Here is a 17213-nt window from a genome sequence, read left to right as displayed (position 1 = left end):
TGAGCGTTGAGGGGAAGGAGGTGAAAGTGGCAGGAATATCTTTAATAACTAATTTCATTTTTATGAAATTTAACAATTAATGGATCCGTCTTCTTTTCCTCCTCAACCAGAGCCAGATCTTTTTTTCCCTCCTATAGTACCTTTTCACACTCTCTCTCTTCTTTTTATTTTAATAACTGCACATTCTCACTCGTCTTCCTCTCTAGCCAGTCATTTGGCCCGGTATTAAATATAGAAATGGAGATGCATGCTCTCCGGTGCTCTTAATGGCCATCTATATTTCATGAAAAGTCAGGTCCAGAGAGTAGGGGAAGTCATTGATCAGTTAGAGGGCGGCTTTTATTCATAAGATGGACACCAGCTGGGTCATTCTGCAAAACCGCTGCTATTTGTGTCCCTCATAGGCATATATGTAAAAATTAATTTAACAATGAAGAGCTGATGCTAACTTTTAGTAACTGTGTTACTATACAATTTTTTTCTACAACATCTCCTTGCTTATTAGCAAATACAAATTAATTTTGATGAAAACCAAATGTATTTTGTTTTCGTTGTTGTTTTTTAATATTTTAAAATGTAATTTAATCCTGTGATGGCACCGAAAAATTTAAATTAAATTTTCAGCATCATTACTCCAGTCTTCTGTGTCACATGGTCCTTCAGAAATCATTCTAATATGCTGATTTGCTGCTGCAGTCTGAAACTGAATGCAATAATGTAGTGCTGGGCGGTATACCGGTTCATACCGAATACCGGTGTTTATGATATGAATGATATGAATTTTTAAAATACCGCAATACCGGTTTATGTCGCTTAAACAACGTTCGGAACGTTGAAAGGGGGGGGCAAAAACAAAAGTGTTGCGTTCATAATTTTGTTCAGTGTAGATAGATAGAAATAATATTAAATGAGATAGATGGATAGTAGTGCTGGGTGGTATACCGCTTCATACCGAATACCGGTGTTTATTTTGGTTATGATATGAATTTTTAAAATACCGCAATACCGGTTTATGTCGCTTAAACAACGTTCGGAACGCGACACTGTTTGAAAGGGGTCCCTTTTCACTGTTGCACAGTGGGTTTAGTTTGCTACTCAGACGCAGGCAGTGCGTTGCATGAGACAAAAAAGTAATATAGCCAAAACAACCACATAGCCACTCTTTAGTGTAGATGCATGTTGATTTTATCAGAAGATGCGGCGATTATAAATGAGAGTGACTCCTGGTTAACATGTATTAAAAGGCGTCGTGTTTAGTCACTATTTAGTGTGGTATTTTTTTACAATATTCACTCATCATGACAGTAAAATAGGGCATTCTAAGTCAATATACTGCAGTATTTCCTCTCTCAATCAGTAGAAAATATGGTTAACATAACACCCACGCATGAAAAAAAAATACCGTCATGTACCGTGAAACCGGTATAATTTTGAAAAATACCATGATATAAATGTTTGGTCATACCGCTGAGCACTAATAGATAGATAGATAGATAGATAGAAATAATATTAAATGATTATATCAATCTTGTTTTGTCAAAATGTCAAAGATTTTTCTATTATGACATCAGGACAGTTCAAAATGAATTTTAATTTAAAAATGTTAAAAAACATGCTCATCATGCATTTAAGTCTTTGTTTGTATGTATTACATTATTATGTATTTTTTATTAAAATAATAGATAAAAATTAGCATTGTGTCCCATGTATTACTGACTCAAATGAAATCTCTCTAAAGATTTGTCATTTGACTACAGAGAAACAACGAAACAAATTGAAATTCTCATCACTAAGCAGACAGAAATAAAAGCAGGAACGATGAAACAATTAAGTTTGAAATAAAGCCTTTGGTTTGACTGACAACTTACGTCTTTCCTGTGGGATTCTCCACTAGTCTAAAATTCAGGACTTTTTCAAAGACCCCCCTGGCTATGTGTTTAGGCCCCATGAGGGTGTGCAGACCCAAGTTTAAACAGCAATCCCTTTGCCCCCAGGCTAGTCGTACAACAGCCTTTGGCAACAACATGTATCAGAAAAATGCTGTATTCATATTGATAAACACTGCAGGCCTTGTAAACAGTGAAAGTCTGCTTGCTCTGACTTACCCTGGCCTAGCAGCTGAGTACGAAAAGTTTCCTGGAAAACTATAACAGCAGGTCCCAGGCTGGAGAGAGGCACGTCCAGCCCACAGCGGCTAGACAGAGCGCGGAGCTCAGGTGTGAAGTGCTTCAGGTAAGCGGCCGACGCGCTGCCGAGGAACTGGAACATGTCATTGTGCAGCCTCTCGGCCCGCGTGCGGTAGATGGCCACGTCTGATACGGCCAGAACCTTCAGCAGCAGGCGCATCCGGCGGTTCTGCTGACTGGCGGCCCCGAGCAGGCCCTCCGTGTCCAGCACGATCAGGTTCAGGCACGGCTCGTAAGCGGCCCATACGCCCACCGTGCATGAGGACGGAGAAGGAGACGTGGCGAAGACCTCCTCACCACTGAAAAGCACGTGATTGAGAGTGTGGGACTTGCCGTCGCCCGTGTTACCAAAGATAGAAAGCACTTTGACTCCTTGAGCAGCACTGCAGCCCAACTTCTGCAAAAACTCTGCTTCGTTCTTCACCTGGAAGAGAGAAAGAGTAAAAGGTTTACTTTTACTATCTATCTATCTATCTATCTATCATTTTGCCTATCATCCATCTATCTATCATTTTGCCTATCATCCATCTATCTATCTATCTATCATCCATCCATCCATCCATCTATCTATCTATCAATCATTTTGCCTATCATCCATCTATCCATCCATCTATCATTTTGCCTATCATCCATCCATCTATCCATCTATCATTTTGCCTATCATCCATCCATCCATCATTTTGCCTATCATCTATCATCTATCTATCTATCTATCTATCTATCATTTTGCCTATCATCCATCCATCCATCCATCATTTTGCCTATCATCTATCATCTATCTATCTATCATTTTGCCTATCATCTATCTATCTATCTATCTATCTATCTATCTATCCATCCATCCATCATTTTGCCTATCATCTATCATCTATCTATCATTTTGCCTATCATCCATCCATCTATCCATCCATCATTTTGCCTATCATCCATCTATCATTTTGCCTATCATCCATCCATCATTTTGCCTATCATCCATCTATCCATCTATCATTTTGCCTATCATCCATCTATCCATCCATCCATCATTTTGCCTATCATCCATCTATCCATCATTTTGCCTATCATCCATCCATCCATCCATCCATCTATCATTTTGCATATCATCCATCTATCCATCCATCCATCCATCCATCATTTTGCCTATCATCCATCTATCATTTTGCCTATCATCCATCTATCCATCCATCCATCCATCCATCATTTTGCCTATCATCCATCTATCATTTTGCCTATCATCCATCTATCCATCCATCCATCCATCCATCATTTTGCCTATCATCCATCCATCATCTGTTTACCAATTCAGTCCATTTCAATTTTCAATTACATACTACCAAAGCAATATATGCAAATAGAACAATATAATATTAAATGATTTAGACAAATGTAACCAATTAAAACAAAACAACAAATTAAAACATTTGCGAACAGTTGGAGATCACAATGTTTAACAGAAGACCTCTAACATGTATAGGCCGGCCCTACCTACACATACACATATAATAATGACGGTTCAGTTCTTAATGCTTTCAAACATAGCAATTCTGTGAGATTCTGTTTTAGATGCATGCAGAATTTTAATTCGGCCTGTGTGGGCTACTGGATGTTTTCTGCTGTAATTTAACAATGAGTTTGCAGAATTCTGTGTTAATGGTTTCTCTTGGATGCCTGCCCCACCTATATATCTGTCTGTCTGTCTGTCTATCACCATTTGTAAGAATCTTAAAGAGACAGTTCACCTAAAATGATAATTATGTCATCATGAATGATGAATTCCAAAGTACTACCAAGGTATTACCAAAGTACATCAGAATATCATGTTAGAGAAATAACATAACAGCAGTATACAGCACTGAGATCATTCAACGTTTGTAGGATACACTGCGTTGACAGATGTATCATCTGCTGTAGCACATGGGCCAGCAGCAGCAGCACACAGACCTGAGATCATGAATGTACGTGACAAAAACTATACAAACCCTTGATATAATCAATACTGATCAATGGCTAAAGATCCCTAAAAGTTGTCAAAAGACAGCCCTTCCTTATGATGCAATCATATTGACAGTTTAGGGTTAGTTAATCTGTTTATTATTTAAATTACACATACCATAATTAGTTATTAGCGTGCTCGTGAATTGATCTATCAAAGTGTATAAAAACAACTAAGACCCTACATGTGCTGTTTACCTAATAGCTTGATGGCTAACACCGAAGCTAACAAAAACAAACCTGCAAGCTTTCGTTTTCGTCCACCAGGAGAAAACTCCGTCCATTTTCCTTCTGCTCGTCCATTTTAACAGGCCCGAGAGAAATCTCTTCCATATCTTTCAGCAGCATTTCAGACATAGTGAAAGATTTAAAACCATCACAACTCTCTGGAAAGCTACTTGGACTACAACTGTCCCAAGACTACTAGCTGCTGCTGCTACTACTGTGCTGCAGGCGCTGCTTGGTTTTCTAGCTGGACTCAAGAGGGCGCTGTTGCTACTCTATCGGCCGCCTTCATTGTGCGTTATAGAGCATTTTGACGCCCTCTAGTGGCTATTATGATCAACTGTCTCATAGCAGTCTTTGTGTGCAGAATTTACACTGTAGTATCCAGGTCAATAAAAACAAGTCTCCATGAAAAAATTCTCACATGAGCTCATTATTGTATGAGTAGGAAATCAAATTTTTGTAAATTTAGTAAAAATGTTGTCGGTAGGTGCAAATAGAATAGCACTGATATTTAAATGTAGTTTTAGAATTTATTGCAGTGCAATATCTTAAATTGAAGATTAGCTCAACTCTAAAATCCCCCCCAAAATGCACCAATTCTGCAGTAATCCCTTATGAATCAACAGGACATTTTTGTTCAGTCATTCCATGGTTCATTAAATAGTTGTTAGCAGGGATCTATAAATATCACGTCACAGAATGCCTTCAAAGTGGCGCCATTGCAATTAAATGGACTGAAGAGCCCTTTGCAGTCATTCCATTTCTATTAGAGGTCAGTCTGGCTGATAATATTCACAATATTTAGATGTAAATGTTTCTCATTACATAAGCAGTATAAAAACACACAGTAGAATTGGTTTACTGTGATTGTCCATTAATATTACTCGTGTTTAGCATGTTTTAAGGCCAGGCTGTATAATTTTTTTTTAAATAAGAAATTAATGAAAATGTAAAAATGCAGAAAAGTTTGTTTGAGGTTTAGATTTAGAAGATGAAAACTATTATTAGTTCACAACAGAAGTCGATGGAATTGTGTTAGTGATATATACACATATAGCGCACATATATAGCAGGATAAAGCTATGTAATAATGATATTGATCAGTGCCTACCGAAATTTGCTCGGATTATCTCTAATAAATATAATATAATTACATGCATACTAAGAAAATAAATATTGACTTAATCGCTCTTCATAGCTGCCCATCGCTCTCTAAACATACTTCAAATTATCTACGAATTATAAGAAACTACCAACATGAGATCAAAAATACTGACAGACAGTCCAGCAATCCAACCTTGAATTTACAGTAGATGTTTTGGCTTGCCCATCCAAAATCAAGGCGGGACTAGTATACAGTTAACCGCAGTGCATTGTGATATTTGTAGTACGCGCACCGCTGTCTCCTGAAGCCATCAGGGAATAAAAACTACATTTCCCCGCAGTGACCGTCAGCCAGTCGTGCTCCTAGTGGCTGGCCGATCCAGCCGCAGCCCCAGAGAATGAATGAAATTGAAATTGCTGCTATATTACATGTACAATACCGGTGATCTGCAGTCTTACATTGTATCATTCTATATCAAAATGGCCACAGTGGTCCAAAATCCTCTGAAATCGTAAGTAAAAAAAAATATATATATATATATTTTTTGCGTTATGGAATACATGGCATGCAACAAACAGCGATCGTTCTAATTCACAAATATACAAACATCTTTAAAAGTATAAAATGCCGGCGAGGTTTAAACTACGAACGCATGTTGAAATGCAATAAATAATAATGCATGCGACGACATTTTGTCATCTGGGCAAATATGGCATGTTAGAAAGTGCAGAGTCTCGGGTGTAATTTCTGCATATGCTCAGTGATCTGGAGGAATGTTGAGAATGTTGACCCGGCGTCCCTGGTCAGTATTGATCACTAGGAACTTACAGTTGTTGGTATTGGAATCGGAGAGTTCACTCGTCGCCGAGTCTCAAGATAAACGACGATACTTGAACCTTTTTGCTTTTGCTTTTGTGTAATATGATGTCAAACAAACTGGTGTGCTGTTTGTCAGAGGATAGCATTTAGGTGCAAACTGCCAGAACCGGAAAAGGTTACAGTTTATCACACCGAGGGTTTTCAGTGGTTACATTGCACGCGCTGATCGCACACATTAGATTGTATAAATTACGTGCATCGTGAATATGATTTCTAATATGCATGCTTAAACATGACATTTTAGTGGAGTGCAACATCTGATATCTCTTATGCGCTGTTGCATCAGTGCACATTCTGTGAAGTTTCCATTAGATTCCTTTGTGCACACTGACACATTTTTTCGCTACGGGCTCAGTGCCAAAAATTGCTTTACATTCGTCTGCTAGAGACGGGGACCTTTCGAATGGGGAGACGTATTTGTATTTGTCATGAATATGTGAGTGTAGCTTTTATAGGTATCTGATAAAGGGGAAATTGCACTTGTGCCGGTGTAGTGCCGACATTTGCAGAATTCGGCACAACACCGGTGTGCTACCCTGTCAGATTTTGCTACCTCCCATTAAAACAGATGGTAGCATAATTCGATAGCGAAAAGTGCTACCTATCAGATTTTGCTTCCAGCATGATATTAATAAGGTGTGAGGCTTTATTAACATGTACACCTACCCCAACCCTAAACCCACCCTTACAGTAGGATAAATACAGTGTTGGTAGCATAATCTGATAGGTAGCATTATTTGTCAGAACACCGGGTTTGCATCTCTCTCTCCAGTAACAACCACAACTGCTGCCTACCTGGACCCAGCAAGCTTAAATAGTCTCCACAACGTTGTATTTTGGTTGCAGTTTGGTAACATCACGGTTAAAACGTTACCCAAACCAAACCTAAAATTATATAGGCTATTTATATATATGCTATTTAATTATATATAAAAGTATAGCCTATACGTTTACAAAAACTAAACAAATCTAAAATCTAAGTTTCTGGGACGTTTTATTTAGAGTTCTGTCAGGACCACTATAGTCAAAGATGATTGAAAATTAGCATACAGTTTGGATTGGCGGTATGGTTCCGTTCTGGGCAAGAACTCCCTGCGCCTCCATGCAGCCTAGCATGGATGAGAGCAGGGAGAGCAGCGGTAACCCCCCCAGGGTAAACAGAACAGAACCAACATAAATGTATTGCAGATATCGTTAAAGTTCAATCATTTTATGTACACATTTTAGAATTAGTCTGATTCAAAGGAGAATCAGACGGCTGAATCCTGACTGACAGAGGAGGAGTTGGGGATGGAGGAGGGTAATTAGCTATTGAGCAATGCGAAAACTGCTGATAATACTGAGGGACCTTATATATGAATACTTTAGATAGGTGTCGTATTCCCATAGGTTGATGGGGATCAGCTGAGAGTCAGCTGATGCGAGCTTGACTAACGTGACCTGCCAGAACTAATGCTACGCTTGATTGTATTACGTTTGAAAAAATAAATAAATAAATACATTTTCGTAAAAACAACCAAAACACAAGCAGGCCAAATTATGTAGCTTGTGGAATGTTAGGCTATTTGTCTGTTTTTTAACTTAAAAAAACAACCAACTTAAGTGTCTAATCTGTGGCAGCATTGAGCACTGCTGCCAAACACTTGACTACGTAAATTATTAATGTTATTATTCATATTTTTTGAAACGACTTTTTGCATGATGGCACGAGACATAAATTCTCACTTGCACAAAAACCGTTAGCGGCGCGCGCGAGTTCAGTAGACACGAGGCAAGGTTTTATGATGAGGTAAGAAACTCTTACCTTATGGCAAATTATAGCATTTCAATAACTTACAATGTATAAAAAATAACAAACGAGAGTACACGTGAACTATCATTCGGGTGTTGGTTACTATTGCTACCGGTTACGCAAATTCAAGCAGAATAGCTTTGACATCATTTGAATTCAGACAAATGTTTTGTAAAAAAAATAAAAAAATAATGCATTCAGACTTGACAAATTAAGTGTGTATGGACATATGTGACCCTGGACCACAAAACCAGTCTTAAGTCGCTGGGGTATATTTGTAGCAATAGCCAAAACAACATTGTATGGGTCAAAATGATCGATTTTTCTTTTATGCCAAAAATCATTAGGATATTAAGTAAATATCATGTTCCATGAAGATATTTTGTAAATTTCCTACCGTAAATATATCAAAACTTAATTTTTGATTAGTAATACGCATTGCTAAGAACTTCATTTGGACAACTTTAAAGGCGATTTTCTCAGTATTTAGATTTTTTTTGCACCCTCAGATTCCAGATTTTCAGATAGTTGTATCTCAGCCAAATATTGTCCTATCCTATCAAACCATACATCAATGGAAAGCTTATTTATTCAGATTTCAGATTTCAATTTCAAAAAAAATATTTGAAACGTAAATATTGAAACGTCAATTTCAAAAAATGTACACTTATGACTGGTTTTGTGCTCCAGGGTCACATATGTGCTGCAAATATAGCTTAAGCCTACTTACAGTTCGTGCCTCACGTGACTTTTCTGAATGGAAGCCATTGCATAAGCAATACCAATGTTAGTTTCAACGTTTATTAATACATTATATAAACCAAAAGTTGTAGGCCTATCTGTTAGTATTATTAGCCTTTTTAATGAACCTTGGATAACATGAACTCATAATGAACAACTTTTTTTTTAAACTAATACTGTAACAAACGTATTATTACTCATTAATGTTAGTCAATGCATTAAAAGGTTAGTTCACCCAAAAATGAAAATTAGGCTGTGTTTTACTCACCCCAAGGCATCCTAGGTGTATATGACTTTCTTCTTTCAGACGAATCCAGTCGGAGTTATATTAAAAATTGTCCTGGCTATTCCAAGCACTATCATTGCAGTCAGCGGGTGTTGCAGTGCTTCAGTCCAAAAGAAGTGAAATAAAAAGCACCCATCCTTAAAAAAGTGTCTCACACAGCTCCGGGGGGTGAACAAAGGCCTCCTGTAGCGAATCGATGCGTTTTTGTAAGAAAAATATTCATATTCAAAATTTAATAATCCCTTTAATCTAGCTTGCGCTCACTGTTGTAAACGGAAGCAGTTCCGGGCAGATGACGTATGAGGTCGGCTTTGCGCATGCGCCGCTCAGAAGTGACGAACGCAGAAACGCAGCGGAGAGATCAAAACAAAACAACGGTCACTAACGGGCGCTTTTTATTTAACTTCTTTTGGACTGAAGCACTGCAATACCCGCTGACTGCAATGACAGAGCTTGGAATAGCCAGGACAATTTTTAATATAACTCCGACTGGATTCGTCTGAAAGAAGAAAGTCATATACACCTAGGATGGCTCTGGGGTGAGTAAAACGCAGCCTAATTTTCATTTTTGGCTGAACTAACCCTTTAACTAATGGTACCTTTTTGTAAAGTATTAGGTTATACGATTTTGCATGAATATCATTGAGTACCTTGATTAACTTCAGTAGCACTATCTAATAGTTTTCAGTAAAGAAATAAAACTGCTGTGGATTTTGTAAATCCGCAGTTTAGTTTCAGTGACTCATGTAAGTAACTCATACATGACAAATCTTGCAGTATCTTACTGGGTTCTCTTCGGTTTGATCAGTTTCCCTGAGCGGTGAACTTTGCTGTTGACTGTGGACGGATGTTTTTAGTCATGTACAAGGTCAGGTGTGCGTCCTGGTGCATTTAGAGAAATTTGCATGAGAAATATGAATGAACAGAAAGAGGGGCTGCAATCAGCGTCTGAATTACTGTGATGTTACACTCTTCAGTAACCCTCTTCAAAGAACCCAGTTAAAGTGCAGTACTTCTGAAGCCATGAGGAGATATCAGTTGAGGAGCCAATCTAATTTACATTACTGGCTTTTATAAATCACTAATTTTTAAGAGATGGTGATTAAATTATGCCTTCCTTGATTGCTGATTATCTGCTAACCGGCATGCCTTCACCAAAATTATGGAATTTCATTGGGAATCTTTGAATCTTTGGAATAGTTTCCCACTGTTCTCGTTGCGTATTTCTCTTTGTTCAGTCTCTCTTCCTCCACTGGTCCTCACATCTCTCTAGTAATTACTCAGGTTCACTTACTGTCTCTATTTTCCCTCTATCTTCCACTATCTCTCTCAGTCTCCTAAAGTGATGATGTCCTGTCTCTTCCAGTCATCTCGTAGCATGCGGAATGCGGACTTCTTGGATAGTTATTCCACTTTGCCTCGCTGATCTGAGAAAAATGAGATCTATATAATTCTTCACACTGTCGCTCTTAAAGGAACACTCCACTATTTTTGAAAATAGGCTCATTTTCCAACTCCCCTAGAGTTAAACAGTTGAGTTTTACCATTTTCGAATCCATTCAGCTGATCTCCGGGTCTGGCGGTAGCACTTTTAGCTGTAGCTTAGCATAGATCATTGAATCTGATTAGACCGTTAGCATCTCGCTCAAAAATTACCAAAGAGTTTCGATATTTTTCCTATTTAAAACTTGACTCTTCTGTAGTTACATCGTGTACTAAGACTGATGGAAAATGAAAAGTTGCGATTTTCTAGGCCGATATGGCTAGGAACTATACTCTCATTCCGGCGTAATAATCAAGGAACTTTGCTGCCGTACCATGGGTGCAGCAGGCGCAATGATATTACGCAGCACCTGAAAATAGTCCCCAGCTAGGTAACTTCCAATAAGCCTATTTTCAGGTGCTGCGTAATATCATTGCGCCTGCTGCAACCATGGTACGGCAGCAAAGTTTTAAATAGGAAAAATATCGAAACTGTTTGGTCATTTTTGAGCGAGATGCTAACGGTCTAATCAGATTCAATGATCTATGCTAAGCTACAGCTAAAAGTGCTACCGCCAGACCTGGAGATCGGCTGAATGGATTCGAAAACAGTAAAACTCAACTGTTTAACTCTAGGGGAGTTGGAAAATTAGCCTATTTTCAAAAATAGTGGAGTGTTCCTTTAAGCCGAAGACTGTCACCCGGTTCTAGATCCTTCCTCCCCATCTCTATACTCAGGCCCTTTTTAATGTTTGTTTGCATAAGCGGCCGCAATTCTATAAGGGCATTTTTCTTCTTCTGAGACTGGTGGGCTGTTCTTTTCATTTCACTCACTCACTCACTCACTCACTTTTTTTTTCCAGAGAGACTCTCTTTGTCTTCAAGATTAAAGAGAGAGATAGACACAGATAGGTATTTTTAGCTCTATGACCTACTTCTCCAAAGCTACCTAACTCACTGTCAGTCATCACACTGTTGCTCAGGGATCTTATAGTGCACTGCTAGCATCTATAGTCTATATGTAGTGTACTGTGGTGTTGCACTTGAACTTAGGAGATGTTTAGAAGGTTAGAGAAGCGTGGTGTGCTCACTTTCACGTTTTTCTGGAGGCGAGACACCTTGTGGGAAGATCATCAGATGTGGACTGAGGAAGACCGAGGGAGGGTGTCGCTTCCTGATGACTCAGTCTTGTCAGTGTGAACATCTGAGTAAAGTAGTTTGGAAAATAGAAGCTATTGCAAAAATGCAAAAATGTCTTGACATTAATTCCTATCAAACTTACATGGTAAGTCATGATACTATATTGATATACCATGAATCATTATTTTGTATTTTTATAATACATTTTTCAAAGACCAGCAAAAAGCTGAGAGACGTTTGCGCCTACATTTGTAAATAGAGAATCCTTTGGTTTGTAAGCTGAAAAACTGAAAAAAAAGCCGATGCTCCAGCATGTTGTATATTGGGTGACCTGAGTTTGAGTCCTGACTTGAGGACCTTTCCCAATCCCATCCCCTTTCTTCCTGTTTGTCTATATGGTCCTATAGCAAAAAAAAAAAAAAAAAGGAAGCTTGCACACATGATTTTAGAACAATTTTGTTATAAAATGCTTTTATTGTATTACAATTTTTCACTTTTTTGGGGGAAAAATTAGATTACATCTGTGAGTATACAAGAACGCTTGCTTATTTTATTTATTTATTTTTTATTCATTTAGAATCCAAACTCAAAATACAACAATTTTGGATAACCTTAAAATAAATGTAACAAATCACAATATTATTATTAGTGTGGCCCAAATAGTGAGATATACCATTGATTAATAGGCCAATATTTGGCAATTTTGAGATTATTGCCATTGATATTATCCATGTCACCAATTAACAAGTGTTTATCTTGCCGTTTGTCAGTTCCAAATTCAATCGACAGATTCATCAATGGATAGTAAACTATTTATGTTTTAAACTATTTTATGTTTTATAATTATGTTGAATTTTGAGTAAATGCCAAAAAAACTCTCATGGCATTTGTAACGCTTTATGTATGATCTCATTATGTTTCTGCACAATCTGCTTATGACATTCATGTTATTTATTTATTTTTTCTGAAAATCATGTTTCCATATAAATAATTTTGTTGTGAATTCTGAGTATGTATTTAAAACACTATATTCAAATATTTACTTAGAATTAATATTTAAAACATGAAAATTCACAACTATTTTATGGTTTGGCTAATTGCCGACTAATTCAGATGAATTCGTATGATCTATTTTTGACGAAAAGCTTATGCCCAACTGACGATTAAATTTGGGGCAAAGGTTGGGACTTTCATAAGTACTTTTTTTATTGCAAAAAATGATGCAAATGATTGCATTTATACGAACATGATATGCATCTATATGAAATAAGAAAATAGTTACATTTTCTCATGAGATTGGGCTGGTGAATGCTGTGTACAGTAAAAATACGATTTATTTTCATCATTCAAAAGTTTGATCCACTATCTTAATATACTATAACTTATTCCCATGCACCCCTAGTTTCTAGAATGTTTTTGTTGGTTTCTTACAAGCTCAAGCTCAGAAATGCACTCCCTCAAACCTCTATAATATTCTGGACTTTAGGTATTGTTTGTGTCCTTCCATCTGTGTAAGTCTATGGGTTTTTTCACCCACCCATTTATCATCTGCCAGGTGAAAATAGTAAGTCCTATGACTTCAAAAAGTAATATCACACCTCTCTTCAACAAAGCCACACTATTTGAGGTATCTTCTTCTTGCAAAAGCATTGTTTGATTGAGAATGACTTTGTTTTCGATCTCACTGATATGTTGAGCTGGTGGTCTGCAGTGGTTTTTACTGCATAACGCAATCAGAGGCTGGCCTGAAGTGAGATTGCCTATAGGGCAGCACTTTAAACAAATAATGATTGTGCCTAGCACTGCCAAACAAAAAAGATCCCTCTTTCCCTTATATATATGGCTTTCACACAGGAAGGTGGACTTCTGCATACATCAAGGTGTTAACATCAAATGTCCACTGCATTGTTCACTTTTGCTATCTAGAACTTGCATGTTCATGAGCATCTTCGGCCTTGTGAGACTGTGTGTACTTTGTGCTGAGCACTAGTGTGTGTGTCAGTATGAATCAGAACATGCTTTTGGAGCAGAAGAGCAGTGCATGGCATAGTCCATTGCTACATGTGGGTCCATCAGAGGAGATTTATAGCTGTTCTTCTTTCGCCGTTATTAGGTGGATAGATCCTCTCCCTAGATTTCAGATATTATTAAAGTGCAGAGGGTCGAAATATTCATCTCTCTACCAGACAAACTGTCCCACTAGCCATTTTCACTGGAGATCCATAGGAATACTCGTTTAAAGGAAACTATAGATGGTCCAAGAGGGAAACATAAAGGCTTAAATACGATCTGCGAAGAGCATCATGCAAGATGTGCAAGGTGGAGGGCAAGTTCCAGAGTGTACGGTGTGTGAATGCTCACAAATCAGTTGATAGGTCCCCAAATATGTATTTTGCGCAGTGTGAATGTGATATATAATATAAAGAATAATAAGCAATGGGATTTACCCTACTAAAATAACCGTACAAGTGCACCTGTAAGCATCCCTGTCAGTCCTGCAGTCTTTTCAAGCAGTGGAACATGCGGCAGGACATCAGGTCCATGTTACACCACAGGCAACGATTTATGTGAACACATAGCCTGTGCCAGCAAACACAGCAGGGCAATTCAATAATGCCTCTGAGGATATATGGTTCTCTACTGTAACGAAGGATCCTGGGTATTCCATTTGTGTGAGGGTGTTTGCGAGCATCGCGGTCCACGGTGAACGCAGGTGTCTTTAGATGACAATCTCTGAAAATTCATTGAGCATCTTCAGCATTAACACTTTTGGCGAGTACGTTTCAAATAGCTAATTTGGTTCTGCATACAAATGAGATGTTTTGACACTTTTTAAAACTGAAACTCCTCTCCAAGGTGATGCTGATGAATATGGAACTAATTTCATGCTACTTTGTGCATCCTTTGGCTTTGTGCTTGTTGAACTAGGATGAATTTTCCACTGATAGTGGTTGAGGGTAAAACCATAGACTTACAACTCATATGAAAAAAATCATATAAGCTGGTATCTTTAACGAACTTACCTGAATACCAACATTTTGCAGCATTTGGTGACATTTTAGCACAAAGCAAACAACTAGTGCTTTATATATCATGTGCAGCTTGTTGTCTAATAAATGTAAATTTGTCCTCCTAACTATTATTTCTCCATCTCTGGAGAAAAAATTCATTTGGAAACATTTTTAGTCAAGAAAAAGGGCTTTAATACAAATAAAGAGGCTCTCTTGCATCTTTATTGTCCTTCTCCATCTCTGGAGAAATAATATTATACTTGCTCCATTTTAAAAGATTGTCCTCTCTTTTCGGCTACTGTATATAATATGAATAGATTTAACGCATCCTTGAACATTACCGAAAAACAGCGCTTTAAAGTTGCATTGAAACAGAAATAGCGACAGATGTTTTTTTTCTTATTGTGACATATCCGAGTATAACAGATTATCAGGAAAGCAAAACATTTAGGACAGGAACTATTGTATTCATCAGTTGTAGACTGGATTTTGAGATTTGGTCATTTGAAAGATTTAAATGCTAAAACACTCTTATGGCAGTTTTTAACTAGGGGTGTGCGATATTGACAAAAAACGATACCTCGATATTTTCTGGGATTTTTGTCGACAATGATAATTAGATGATATTTTGCTGAGTGTGTTATTGCGCTGGTATCTTAAGAACTACCTTGGACAGCTGACTCCTAAATTTTTTTATATTCTTCATATTCTGTGTGGTGATCAGTTCACACTGATAGAAATTCATCTTTTCCAATAAGTTTAAATTAATTTTTTACCTTTTATAGGCATTTTAACCTTTAAAAAGCCATTTTTTCTAAAACTGTGCATTATCTTTTGAGTCAAATTCTTACATTGAATCAGTGAATTAGAATGATAAGACATTTGGGCTGTTACCAAGCAAATTAAATCAATATCAACAAAATTCGTCTTTGCAATGCAGAAGAAACACAGAAGCTGCATTTAGATGTATTCACAGTCACACACTGTTTAATGCAGGACATGAATGCATTTAACCTGCAGTTACAAATGCATAAATAATGTTTTGATATATTAAACATAAAACGTTGACTACTGATATTTGAAATTATTTGAATAATAAAAAGATACTTTAAATGTGGAATTAAAATGCCAGTAGGTTGCTGGAAGTCACTGTTAAGTGAGTCATTGCGACTGAACTGAATCATTTACAGTTGATTCATTCAGGAACGAAACATTTTTGAATTTGCGATCATTCGAAATGTATTTTAATAGACTGAATAATGCAGTGAAAGAATGCACTGTTAATGCGTACGTGCACTAGTCTAGACTTCACATAATGCATACTGCACTCTGTAGGTGTTTTGAATGGTTTTTGCAAAATACTCGATAATGTCAAATCGAGTATCGTTAAAACAACAACTACAATATTATCGCAGATGATATATATCACACACCCCTATTTGTAACTATTATACATTTTGGCGAATTGGTGGCTAATTCGTATTTGTATGAACTCATTTGTTCGTACGATCACATCTTACACACTGCTGACTTAGATTTCGTGGTTAGGGATGTTTGTGATTAAGTTTTTTAAAATAAAAAATCATATGTTTCCATACAAATCGCATCATTTGAAATCATCACGTCATAAAATAGTTTAATTTTCTCATGAGATCTGGGCTGTGTTTCCCAACAGCATTGTAATCCTAAGTAGATTTTAGAGCCATTAACACCAATGGTCTGTACAATCAAATGCCAAGTTCTGTCATGAAACCCTAGATGGCGCAGACTGATGGGTCGTTAACGCAAATTGATGATATTCACAGCGTTAAACTACTTGGGACAAGCTGATTGGTTCATGTTGCATACACAGCCAATGAACTTGCTTTACATTTAAATTAGGGATGCACCGATACCACTTTTTCCAGTACTCGCCCAATACCGATAATTTTATTTTTGGTACTTGCCGATACCGAGTACCGATACCGATATTTTTATTGCATTTGTACATTTTTAAAATATTGGGTACAGAAACCAAAAGAGTATGTATAATATTAGTTGGTTAACTTCATTTATCAAATAGATACAGTCAAACCAAAATTTATTCAGACACCTTCAACATTTCTCACATTATCACAGTTTATTCACTATAATTTAGAAAATGGTAATAAAATATGACAAGAACTCATATTTTAAACTGTGTTAAACTGTCAGAACAAATTCAACTTGATAATGTTAGATAACTTTGATAGAAAGGTATGTAATGGATTACAATCAACCAAAAATTATTCAGACAGCTGAATATGACAGCAGTATGACAGTATTTACACAACTATCAATACTTAGTCGGGCAACCCTTAGCCTTAATGACAGCCTGTAGTCTCCTGGGCAT

The 17213-nt window shown here is 37.2% G+C and overlaps 2 protein-coding genes across 3 annotated transcripts in view; one reads left to right on the top strand and one right to left on the bottom strand.

Moving 5' to 3' along the window:
- LOC107672363 (zinc finger FYVE domain-containing protein 1-like) overlaps positions 1-4633 on the bottom strand; it is a 25640-nt gene extending 21007 nt beyond the window's left edge. Inside the window, exons 1-2 of the mRNA XM_016465523.1 lie at positions 4419-4633; positions 2106-2610 (exon numbers count right to left, since the gene is read on the bottom strand). Of these exons, the coding sequence (XP_016321009.1) occupies positions 2106-2610; positions 4419-4535 (622 nt within the window). The 5' untranslated portion in view covers positions 4536-4633. The remainder of the gene's footprint in view (positions 1-2105; positions 2611-4418) is intronic.
- Positions 4634-5910: 1277 nt separating this feature from the next.
- Positions 5911-17213, top strand: part of LOC107672425 (zinc finger protein neuro-d4-like) — a 55796-nt gene continuing 44493 nt past the window's right edge. Inside the window, exon 1 of one of the 2 annotated variants that reach the window (XM_016465612.1) lies at positions 5911-6022. In XM_016465612.1, the coding sequence (XP_016321098.1) occupies positions 5913-6022 (110 nt within the window). In that variant the 5' untranslated portion in view covers positions 5911-5912. Of the gene's footprint in view, positions 6023-6197; positions 6314-17213 lie in introns of those variants that run through there. The other variant, XM_016465615.1, reaches the window with a different exon arrangement.

This window comes from Sinocyclocheilus anshuiensis, unplaced genomic scaffold (genome assembly GCF_001515605.1).
Source record: "Sinocyclocheilus anshuiensis isolate Anshui unplaced genomic scaffold, SAMN03320099.WGS_v1.1 scaffold144, whole genome shotgun sequence".
NCBI lineage: Eukaryota > Metazoa > Chordata > Actinopteri > Cypriniformes > Cyprinidae > Sinocyclocheilus > Sinocyclocheilus anshuiensis.
This window is presented reverse-complemented; position numbering and strand designations above follow the sequence as displayed.